The sequence below is a fragment of the Macaca fascicularis genome, chromosome 12, assembly GCF_037993035.2.
Source record: "Macaca fascicularis isolate 582-1 chromosome 12, T2T-MFA8v1.1".
NCBI classification, from domain to species: domain Eukaryota; kingdom Metazoa; phylum Chordata; class Mammalia; order Primates; family Cercopithecidae; genus Macaca; species Macaca fascicularis.
In genome coordinates, this window is record NC_088386.1 from 85,308,567 (window position 1) to 85,319,211 (window position 10,645).

At 37.9% G+C, this 10,645-nt stretch overlaps 2 protein-coding genes across 4 annotated transcripts; both read left to right on the top strand.

Annotated features, from left to right (window-relative positions):
• The first annotated feature begins 916 nt into the window (after positions 1–916).
• ASDURF (ASNSD1 upstream open reading frame) lies at positions 917–6,702 on the top strand. Of its 2 annotated transcripts, none has more exons than XM_045367390.3 (4): positions 917–1,065; positions 3,355–3,408; positions 4,837–4,912; positions 5,480–6,702. In XM_045367390.3, exons 1-4 carry the CDS (start codon positions 922–924, stop codon positions 5,548–5,550), a joined length of 345 nt encoding a protein of 114 aa, XP_045223325.2. In that variant the 5' UTR covers positions 917–921; the 3' UTR covers positions 5,551–6,702. The 2 variants fall into 2 exon arrangements, with proteins under 2 accessions (XP_045223325.2, XP_045223326.2); XM_045367391.3 differs by having other exon boundaries at positions 4,883–4,912.
• On the top strand, positions 917–10,392 carry ASNSD1 (asparagine synthetase domain containing 1). 2 transcript variants are annotated; one of them, XM_005573705.4, is made up of 5 exons: positions 917–1,065; positions 4,837–4,912; positions 5,480–7,035; positions 7,321–7,502; positions 9,997–10,392. In XM_005573705.4, the coding sequence occupies exons 3-5, from the start codon at positions 5,572–5,574 to the stop codon at positions 10,280–10,282; spliced, it is 1,932 nt and encodes a 643-aa protein (XP_005573762.2). In that variant the 5' UTR covers positions 917–1,065; positions 4,837–4,912; positions 5,480–5,571; the 3' UTR covers positions 10,283–10,392. The 2 variants fall into 2 exon arrangements, with proteins under 2 accessions (XP_005573762.2, XP_065381834.1); XM_065525762.1 differs by lacking the exon at positions 917–1,065 and adding an exon at positions 3,377–3,408 and having other exon boundaries at positions 4,883–4,912.
• Positions 10,393–10,645: the final 253 nt, after the last annotated feature.

The following is a 10,645-nucleotide window of genomic DNA, read 5'->3' on the forward strand; positions in this document are numbered from 1 at the left end:
CTCTAATGTGAACATAAAACAAATACATGTCAAAGTTTTATTCAACTCATTAGTTAGTGAGGGAACCGATAAGACTTTAAAACCAATACAGAATATTAGAGAAGCTAGGCATATATTAATAAAGAAATGTTAGGACACAATTGCAGGGTTAGAGACAAAGCTGACGAATGTGTTACAGAACAATACATCATAACCTGTGTTGGTATCTGGTACACCAAAAAAATTATTTGCATCTCTACCAAACCAAAATCTCTACCAAAGTTAACCTTTGCCCCTAGAGAATTGTAAAACAGCCCAGTCAAGTCAATATAATAAAGTCAAGTTCAGAGCAGCACTGAAAGAACATCCAGTAAATAAATCTCTTTTGCCTATTTCCAAGTTTTAGTCATTTTTTTCCACGGAAGTGAGATATTGCAAATATTGCAGGGGACATAGACATACTAAAAAACTACGAATTCATCTGAAATTCATGCTGTATTTTATCCGGCAACCCTAACCACGAGTTAACCAAAACTTTACCAAGTCTGTATAGTTCTATTGCCAACACAGTATCTCCTATGTTCCTCAACTTCATCTTTCCCTAGATAATACATATTATATTAAGAGCTATTTCTATTGCACGGCTATTCTTTACATTTACCACTGGAGGGCGCACATAACTCGTAGTATACTAGATAAGACGTCATGAAGAAACCACCTGAGCGTTTCTGCATCTCAACCACTAGAGGCCAGTACACGAACCTCAGATTTTGCAACCAGACTGTTTACTCACGCCCTAAGCAGCCACGCGCAGGCGCGAAACTCCTCACCAGGCCAGACACGGCCTGCGCATGCGTTCAAGTGAGCGCGCAGACGCTGTTGGTAAAACTCGCGGGAAAAGAAAGGGTGCGCGAGGCTGGAAGCGCGCATGCGCGGTGACTAATGCTCGAGGTTCCTTCAGGGCCGAGCATACTGCGTTTCTTGCGGTGGGTGGAAATGCCCAACCGAGGGACGCGCCCAGAGGACAGCCCTGTGCTGATCCCCACCGACAATTCGACCCCACACAAGGAGGATCTTAGCAGCAAGGTGAGTGTCAGACGCAATGAAAGGCTCCTGGACTTGGGACTGGGCGCCACAGGACCCTAAAGTTGGTCCGCAGGGGGCAGCGTGGGGCCTGCCCGGGACTCGGCTTTGCCCTGCTACTTTTCTCTTTTTATTCTTAGCATTTGACAGCTACAGTTAGTCCTTTTATTTTCTGAAAACAGTTGCGAAAAGGAAGATATTGAAATTTGCCCCGAGACACGACCCAGGTGGCAGCGGGGCGGAGTTCTGGTTGGGTGTTTTTAAACTTTGGGAAATACCGCCCACCCCAAATCTGTTCCATCGCAGATATTCTGCATCCGGTTAACCATGCCAGCAACCTGGGATCCATCCTTGACGCCCATCATGGAAGCCTATCAGTTCTACCTTTGAAACTCATTTCAAATATGTCCCTTTATCACCGTGAACACTTACCACCCCAAATAAGCCACCGTCATCTGCCATCGGGACCCCCGCCCCCCTCCCCCCCCGCAAGGGCTTCCTAACTGGTCTCTCCTCATCCACCTGTTAGCTGCTGCTTCTCCGTTAACCAAAGCAATGGTCCTAAAACACGCATTGGGTTGTCACTGTTATACCAAAAAGGGGGAGGGAGGATGCCAATATAATATAAGCCTTAACTGCCATAAACAAACAAAACCTTTAAAGATAAATGGGGATGGGGAGGGTTATAGCCCTTCAGGTATTACATGTCCTAGATTCTACTTTGGTTCTGTCCCAAACTTGCAATGACATCTGGGCAAGTCTCTTTAATCTTTTTGTATCAGTTACCTTCTTTGAAGTAAAGTGAAATGTACACCTGTCATTCCTAAAATGGGAAAGCCCTGTACAAACGTTAAGTCTCAAAGAATGTTTACAAATTCGGCCTTGGAATTCAACCTCATTACCACAGCTCTGCCAACTGGGGAGACAGAAAGGTGCACACTCATGGGAATTGGGGGTGAATTTTCAAAAGACACACAGTCCATTCTGATTACCACCATTGCAAGCCCCTTACGCATACTGGTGGATACAAATCCCTGAGGTGTGTGAGGTAGCACAAATATTATAAAAGCTGCTTTTAGAGGCTCGTGTGATACTATGTAATTAGTCGTGTTCACAAAATAAATAGTTAAAGAGTTAAAAAGAAACTTAGTTTTCACTTAGTTGAGCCCTCCCCTACAAATAAATAAAGCCCAGGTCAGCACTGTGGCCCAGGCCGGTAGTCCCAGATACTCGGAGGCTAAGATGTGAGAATCACCTGAGCCTGGGAAAATCGAGGCTGCAGTGAGCCGTCACCTCGCCATTGCACTCCAGCCTGGGTAACAGATCAAGACCCTGTTTGAAAAAAAAAGAAAACCAGTTCAACAGTGCCAGCTCCATGCTAGCCATTGAGCTAAAAAGGGAAAAATACAAAGATGGAACATGATAGGTCTTACTGTCCCCAAATAAGGCATTGCTTGATTTGAATGTGTTTGACTGCACTGATTAGTACATAAAATCATGAAAATATTGAAAAAAGTAACCCACCCCTTATTCAATTTGCTGTTTTTTTCCCCCCATCTAAATCACAGCTTAATTGAAAGACTGGAATTCCTTTTGGTGTATATCATATATGTATGTGTGTGTGTATATATATATATTTTTACATATATATTTTTTTCTTTTTTGAGATAGAGTTTCGCTCTTCTTGCCCAGGCTAGAGTGCAATGGCGCAATCTTGGCTCACCGCAGCCTCTGCCTCCCAGGTTCAAGCAATTCCCCTGCCTCAACCTCCTGAGTAGCTGGGATTACAGGCATGCGACACTATGCTTGGCTAATTTTGTATTTTTAGTGGAGATGGGGTTTCTCCATGTTGGTCAGGCTGGTCTCGAACTCCCAACCTCAGGTGATCCACCTGCCTTGGCCTCCCGAAGTGCTGGGATTACAGGCATGAGCCACCGTGCTGGGTCTGGTGTATATCATATATTTTTAACAAAAGGTATAAACCTTGTTGAGTAACTGTAGTCTTTGGTATGATTGCTGGTTACGAACACCAAATCCCCTGTCTGATCTTAATGGGTTACCTAACATTTTGCAAGTCTAATCACTGTTTTTTCTCCTCCAACTTTTCCCCAACTGGACCCCCACACAGACTGCTGTTGAAGATAATCTGTATATTCATGAACTGCCCATTTGGAAAACCAGTACATCATAGCCCCTTATCCCATCTCTAATTTTAAAACAACCCCTTAAGGGATTCTCATTGAACATACTTTGAAAACATCTAGCTTAAGGAGTTTTTCTTTATTTCAATAGATTAAAGAACAAAAAATTGTGGTGGATGAACTTTCTAACCTTAAGAAGAATAGGGTGAGTTATTATAGGAATTCTGAATAACAAATATGTGGGAGGTTTATTTATGTTAACTATATATTAAAGTTATAAGAATTATATATGAGATTTAATCATACTTTAATAAAATGTATAGTATTTCAGCATCTTTTTAAATTGCAAGTTTCTATTTTTTAAATGGATAGATCTCATAGTTGAAGATGTCTTTTTTCTATCATATGCTATTCACATTGCATTTGCAACAAATGATACTAGTTGTATTTTGGTATCTTGGAGCTGTAATCACTGATGATGTTTATTTTATACCCTGAATTTGGTGTTTTCTTTTGATACAAACAAACTTTATATTGAGATGAGAAGAAACTTTTCTTTCAAATGAATGTGGATAATTATTGAACAAAAAAAAATACATTGCTTCCCCTCCCTCCAAAAAATTTTTACATAGATTTTTATAAATGTGTAACATGGTTATTTAATGCCATTTCCATTAATATAAATAAGCAAGCTACTGCTTTGTGTATAGTTTCAGTGTCAAATTACATTTTAACATTCAGGAACAAATGAGTTTGAGCTCTTAAAAGTATTTTAAAGATTATGTAATAACTGGTTAGATATTTCTGATGTTGTCACTTATGGAATATTAGAAGTTGAAGCACGTAAAAAAATTAGCTGGGTGCCTGCCTGTACTTCCAGCTACTCGGGAGGCCGAGGCACAAGAATCTCTCGAACCTGGGAGGCAGAGGTTGCAGTGAACTGAGCGCATCACTGCACTCCAGCCTAGGCGACAGAGCAGGACTCCATCTCAAAAAAAAAAAAAAAAAGTTGAGGCAGAATTAATACAGACTTTCTCTAGAGGGCAAATTGAGGGCAAATCTCAACAACTCAAACTGTAACACTTTGACCCAGCAGTTCCATTTATAGTAGTTGATACTTAGGAGAGAATCATGGGAGTTCACGAAGATTTAGTTACAAAGATATTCATCACAACGTTGATTTACAATAGCAAAGAGTTGGTAGCACTTTAAATGTTTAGTATTTGAAGCGAGCAAATAAACTGTAATATATTATACCTGTATAGCAGTAGGTATAATTTGGTCGCCGTAGCTTGCTTTGCCATTTTTGTGTTCTTGTAAAATAACACTTACTGATAAGAAAAAGTGTTCTCAATATATTGCTCATTGATAAAAGCATAAATCTGCAGGTACAGTAAGAACATTTTTTGTTAAAATGGTATATGGAGAGAAAATAGTTTCATTTCAGTAGTAGCACTTTCTGGTAGTTGGGCAATGGATGACTTTTATTTGTGTTTTTGCTTATCTGTGTTTGCTAAAGTATAGTACTAAATATATATTACTGAAGTTCAAGAATTAGTGATAATAGGGTTAAGGATTTTAACATCTACTTTTTAGATCAAAATTTGATTTTAGCCTAAATTATGTTTTCCAGAAAGTATATAGGCAGCAACAGAACAGCAATATATTCTTTCTTGCAGACCGAACAGAAATGCTATCTGAGAGCAAAAGTAAGTTTTTTCTTTTTTGTGGCTTTTGGGGGGTGCCTAAATTATACTCATCTGAATGTTAAAATATATATCAAAAGATTAATGCAGCAGTTTGGTTTTCTTCAAGTTAGCCTTCCAAAGATGAGTCAACAGTTTAAATATATATATATATATATATATATATATATATATATATATCATAATATGTGTTAGCAATAGTTATTAACATGTGCTTTAGAGTTTCAAACAGGTCTAAGTATGACAAACAATTACCACTTTCTACCTTTGTGACTTTGGGTGAAATACTTTAAGCCTCCAAGGTATTGTGGGATCTAAATAAGATGCTGTGTAAAAAGTGCTTAGCCAAGTGCTTGGGCCAAAATGAGCACCCGGCAAAACAGAAGCTATTTTTGTAAAAGATAAACATTCTTTGTTAGTAGCCTGTTGTTAATTATCATTGGCACTGGCACAGTGTGTGTGTTTATATGGTTTGATTTTGGTAAACAGCTTGTTTTGCCCTCTGAATTGCTAGGTAAAAGTCCAAGAATTTTTATGTTATTTAATATTTATTCTCCTTCCCTGCAACAGGTATATTGGATGAACTGAAAAAAGAATACCAAGAAATAGAAAACTTAGAGAAGACCAAAATCAAGAAATAGTCAACCTAATTTCACGTAACAATGTGTGGCATTTGTTGTTCTGTAAACTTTTCTGCTGAGCATTTCAGTCAAGATTTAAAAGAGGACTTACTATATAATCTTAAACAGCGGGGACCCAATAGTAGTAAACAATTGTTCAAGTCTGATGTTAACTACCAGTGTTTATTTTCTGGTCACGTCCTACACTTGAGGGGTGTTTTGACTACCCAGCCTGTGGAAGATGAAAGAGGCAATGTGTTTCTGTGGAATGGAGAAATTTTTAGTGGAATAAAGGTTGAAGCTGAAGAGAATGATACTCAAATTTTGTTTAATTATCTTTCCTCCTGTAAGAATGAATCTGAGATTTTGTCACTCTTCTCAGAAGTGCAAGGTCCCTGGTCATTTATATATTATCAAGCATCTAGTCATTATTTATGGTTTGGTAGGGATTTTTTTGGTCGCCGTAGCTTGCTTTGGCATTTTAGTAATTTGGGCAAGAGTTTCTGCCTCTCTTCAGTTGGCACCCAAACATCTGGATTGGCAAATCAGTGGCAAGAAGTTCCAGCATCTGGACTTTTCCGAATTGATCTTAAGTCTACTGCCATTTCCAGATGCATTATTTTACAACTGTATCCTTGGAAATATATTTCTAGGGAGAATATTATTGAAGAAAATGTTAATAGCCTGAGTCAAATTTCAGCAGACTTACCAGCATTTGTATCCGTGGTAGCAAATGAAGCCAAACTGTATCTTGAAAAACCTGTTGTTCCTTTAAATATGATGTTGCCACAAGCTGCATTGGAGACTCATTGCAGTAATATTTCCAATGTGCCACCTACAAGAGAGACACTTCAGGTCTTTCTTACTGATGTACACATAAAGGAAGTAATTCAGCAGTTCATTGATGTCTTGAGTGTAGCAGTCAAGAAACGTGTCTTGTGTTTACCTAGGGGTGAAAACCTGACAGCAAATGAAGTTTCGAAAATGTGTGATAGGAAAGCAAATGTTGCAATCCTGTTTTCTGGGGGCATTGATTCCATGGTTATTGCAACCCTTGCTGACCGTCATATTCCTTTAGATGAACCAATTGATCTTCTTAATGTAGCTTTCATAGCTGAAGAAAAGACCGTGCCAACTAGCTTTAACAAAGAAAGGAATAAACAGAAAAATAAATGTGAAATATCTTCTGAAGAATTCTCTAAAGATGATGCTGCTGCTGATGACGACAGTCCTGATAAACATGTCAGTGTACCAGATAGAATCACAGGAAGGGCGGGACTAAAGGAACTAAAAGCTGTTAGCCCTTCCCGAATTTGGAATTTTGTTGAAATTAATGTTTCTATGGAAGAACTGCAGAAATTAAGAAGGACTCGAATATGTCACTTAATTCAGCCGTTGGATACAGTTTTGGATGATAGCATTGGCTGTGCAGTCTGGTTTGCTTCTAGAGGAATTGGTTGGTTAGTGGCCCAAGATGGAGTGAAATCCTATCAGAGCAGTGCAAAGGTATGACACAGTGTTTCTTCTGATAATTTCTGAGACGTATTTTTGACCCTTAAAGCTTGTAGCATTTTGATTGTAAGAATATAGCATATTTTAGTTGCATTTAAACTACAACACAACATATGTGACTTCTTTAGAATTGGATATATTTTACTATTTTCTGTCTTTATCTTGTTTTTCTCCTAAAGTGTTATCTTTAGGTTTGCAATTTTTAAGCTTTTGTTTTATCTTGTTTTCTTTACTGTGTGGTTGATAACATTTTTATATGGATTTCTTTAAACCGCATAGGTAGTTCTCACTGGAATTGGTGCAGATGAGCAACTTGCAGGTTATTCTCGTCATCGTGTCCGCTTTCAGTCACATGGGCTGGAAGGATTGAATAAGGAAATAATGATGGAACTGGGTCGAATTTCTTCTAGAAATCTTGGTCGTGATGACAGAGTTATTGGTGATCATGGAAAAGAAGCAAGGTAATTCTAATCATTTGAGTGTTGTTACGGTATTTTTATAAAAATAGCAGAGTTTAAATGGAGACTTTTAAGTTTGTTTTCTCTTTGGAGACTGTTCAGATGAATAACAGCAGCAATAATAGCTTGGCTTTATATTATAAACACAGTCAGAAACAGAGCTGGGAAGAGCCAGGAGAGCAGTTATTTTCTAGAACTCATTCTCTAAGAAATGTATTTTCAGTAATTTTCAAAGGTAACATAATGACAGGATTGTTTTTAAGACTATAGTGAAAAAGACTGTTGAAGTAGGCCAGGCATGGTGGCTCACACCTGTCATCCCAGCACTTTGGGAGGCCAAGGCGGGCGGATCACCTGAGGACAGGAGTTCAAGACCAGCCTGGTAAACATGATGAAACCCCACCTCTACTAAAAATACAAAAAAAATGAGCTGATCGTGGTGCCACATGCCTGTAGTTCAGCTACTCGGAAGGCTGAGAATGGCTTGAACCCGGGAGGTGGAGGTTGCAGTGAGCCCAGATCACGCCACTGCTCTCCAGCCTGGGAGACAGTGTGAGACTCCGTTTCCACATAAAAGACTGTCAAAGTAAAACTGAGATAGTGAAATACTAAGATAAGGTATGTAGAGGGTTTTGTTCAGCTTTTAATGTTTGCTTTCCTCCCAGGAAGGGCATAAGCCCCACCTGCAAGCCTTCTTCTCCGATGTTATAGAAACTGGCTTTGTCTCTGTAGACATTTCTGTATGTACAGATCCATGCTGATTTGAAGGTAGTCCTCACACTGGATATTCCTCTGCCACATGTTTTTGGACACAATTTAGTCACATATTGCAGATTACCTAAAACCTTCAGAGAAACCAAGGCACTTTCATGTATCTATTCTTGCTTTTCAGGTTTATTTTTACCTATATCATATTTCTGAAGGTAGTGAACAAGTACAGTATTTGAATAAAACTTTCTAAGACATTAAGTAAGGATAAAGGAAGATGTGACATTTAGTTATAAAGAGCAAAAATCCATTCAAGTAGGCTAATTGATTCAAGTAGGTAGTTTATTACAAGGGTACAAGCATCCAAGAATAGGAAGTCCAAGTAAGCTCCCTGAGAATTAAACATACTACAGTTTCTCTCTCTCTTTCTCTCTCTCAGACTTCATTGTTTCTTGTCTCTACTTCAGTCTTTTCCTCTTTCCACTGACTTGTAGCTGCCTTTACACAGTTGTCCTTCTTAAGTTTCTGGTCCTAGCCCATGTAAAAGTTTGGCTACTATGTCATTATTCTATCATAATTTTCCAGATTTCACTGTAAAGTGATAACTAATACCATAATAAAGTCCATAAACTGTTAAACTGTTTTCTCTTTGAAGGACGTGAGAGAGAAGGAGGTAGAAATTCGGTATGTTATTTCAGCTAGGTCATAGAGAAGGGAATTTGTCTAGTAAAAGCACCTACTTATGAAAGTGTTATATTATGCTCAAATAAAAATGCATATGAAGAATGTTTAAAGCAGCTAATACAGAATTGTGATATAACAAATATAGTGGCTAGATCTAAATAATTTGTTATGTATCTTGACATACATATTAGTAGTGTGTTGATTTGATTCTCTAATTAAATTTGCTTTTGCAACTCATTCATTTTTATTTAATATTCCACATAACAAATGTCTTTGCCCTTTCCAATCTCTTAACCTAGACTAAGATGTAATAAAACGGAAACACTAGTGTAACTGTATTGCATTTGGAGATGTGGGATGGTGGGTGTTAAAGTATTTTAAACAGAAAAAGAACAGAATTTTGTAGAAATTGGGGAAGCAAAAGGGCAGAAAGTTATTTTTTTAATCTAATATTTTGTTTCTAGGTCATCCCAGAATTTAGGGGGAAAAAATCTAATATTTTGTTCTGTTACAGTAATTTATCACCATTTAATTGGTTTAAGTATAATTAAACAATTTTGATTAACAAAATTTTACCGTGTTTTGCAGTTTCAGGCTGTGGAGCCCTTCTACATTGGTTCCATATCCCTAAAGTGTCATTTCTTTCGTTGTGATAAAGATCAGACACAGATTGAATAGTTAGTTAAGATCATGCTTGTAGGCCAGGTGTAGTGGCTCACACCTGTATTCCTAGCACTTTGGGAGGCCGAAGCAGGTGGGTCACTTGAGTTCAGGAGTCCGAGACCAGCCTGGGCAACGTGGCGAAATCTCATCTCTACCAAAAATACAAAGATTAGCTGGGTGTGGTAGTGCTCGCCTAGGTGGAAAAAAAAAAAAATCATGTTTGTTTTCAAGGCCTCCACAAAGATACCTTGTAAGACAATTTGAAACTATTTCTGGACACAGTGAGCCTAATTTATTTATTGAGACTTAGACTGTTTTGTAGTATATGTCATGTGTTATGAAACACTTAGTTTGATTACATTTTAGCTATAAAACTGTATAAATCAAAGCAGGTTGATTTTATTTTTACATAGTGGTTATATTATTTATCTGTTTATTTTAGATTTCCTTTCCTGGATGAAAATGTTGTCTCCTTTCTAAATTCTCTACCAATTTGGGAAAAAGCAAACTTGACTTTACCCCGAGGGATTGGTGAAAAACTACTTTTACGCCTTGCAGCTGTGGAACTTGGTCTTACAGCCTCTGCTCTTCTGCCCAAACGGGCCATGCAATTTGGATCAAGAATTGCAAAAATGGAAAAAAATAATGAAAAGGCATCTGATAAATGTGGACGGCTCCAAATCATTTCCTTAGAAAATCTTTCTATTGAAAAGGAGACTAAATTGTAATGTGATTCACAGTGTAACAATATAAAAATACGTTTTTATATAATTACTTATATAAAAGTAAGATACTCTGCTGCTTTATTATTGTATAATAATAGTAGTTTTAAAGTTCATTTGGTTGAATTTTCATTTTTTCCTGTTACAGAACTCCTAAAACCATGGAATTTCCTTAGTGATAGGGAGTATCTTTTGTTATTCGTAATAAGCCCCTTTTGATCACACCTGAGTTTATGCTAATGCGGTGACTTAGAGTGAGGTCTCTAAATAGCCTTTAATACTTGCAGCTTGGGAGGCCAAAGCAGAGGGATCTCTTAAGTCCAGGAGTTTGAGACCAGCCTGGGCAACATGATGAAACCCCATGTCTAC

Excerpts from the sequence above, each read along its gene's own strand:
- ASDURF (XM_045367390.3), top strand. The coding sequence starts at position 922 with ATGCTCGAGGTTCCTTCAGGGCCGAGCATACTGCGTTTCTTGCGGTGG. Across the intron at positions 3,409-4,836 it reads CTAACCTTAAGAAGAATAGG|AAAGTATATAGGCAGCAACA; the intron begins GTGAGTTATTAT and ends TATGTTTTCCAG. Across the intron at positions 4,913-5,479 it reads AATGCTATCTGAGAGCAAAA|GTATATTGGATGAACTGAAA; the intron begins GTAAGTTTTTTC and ends TCCCTGCAACAG.
- ASNSD1 (XM_005573705.4), top strand. The coding sequence starts at position 5,572 with ATGTGTGGCATTTGTTGTTCTGTAAACTTTTCTGCTGAGCATTTCAGT. Across the intron at positions 7,036-7,320 it reads CCTATCAGAGCAGTGCAAAG|GTAGTTCTCACTGGAATTGG; the intron begins GTATGACACAGT and ends TAAACCGCATAG. Across the intron at positions 7,503-9,996 it reads GATCATGGAAAAGAAGCAAG|ATTTCCTTTCCTGGATGAAA; the intron begins GTAATTCTAATC and ends TGTTTATTTTAG.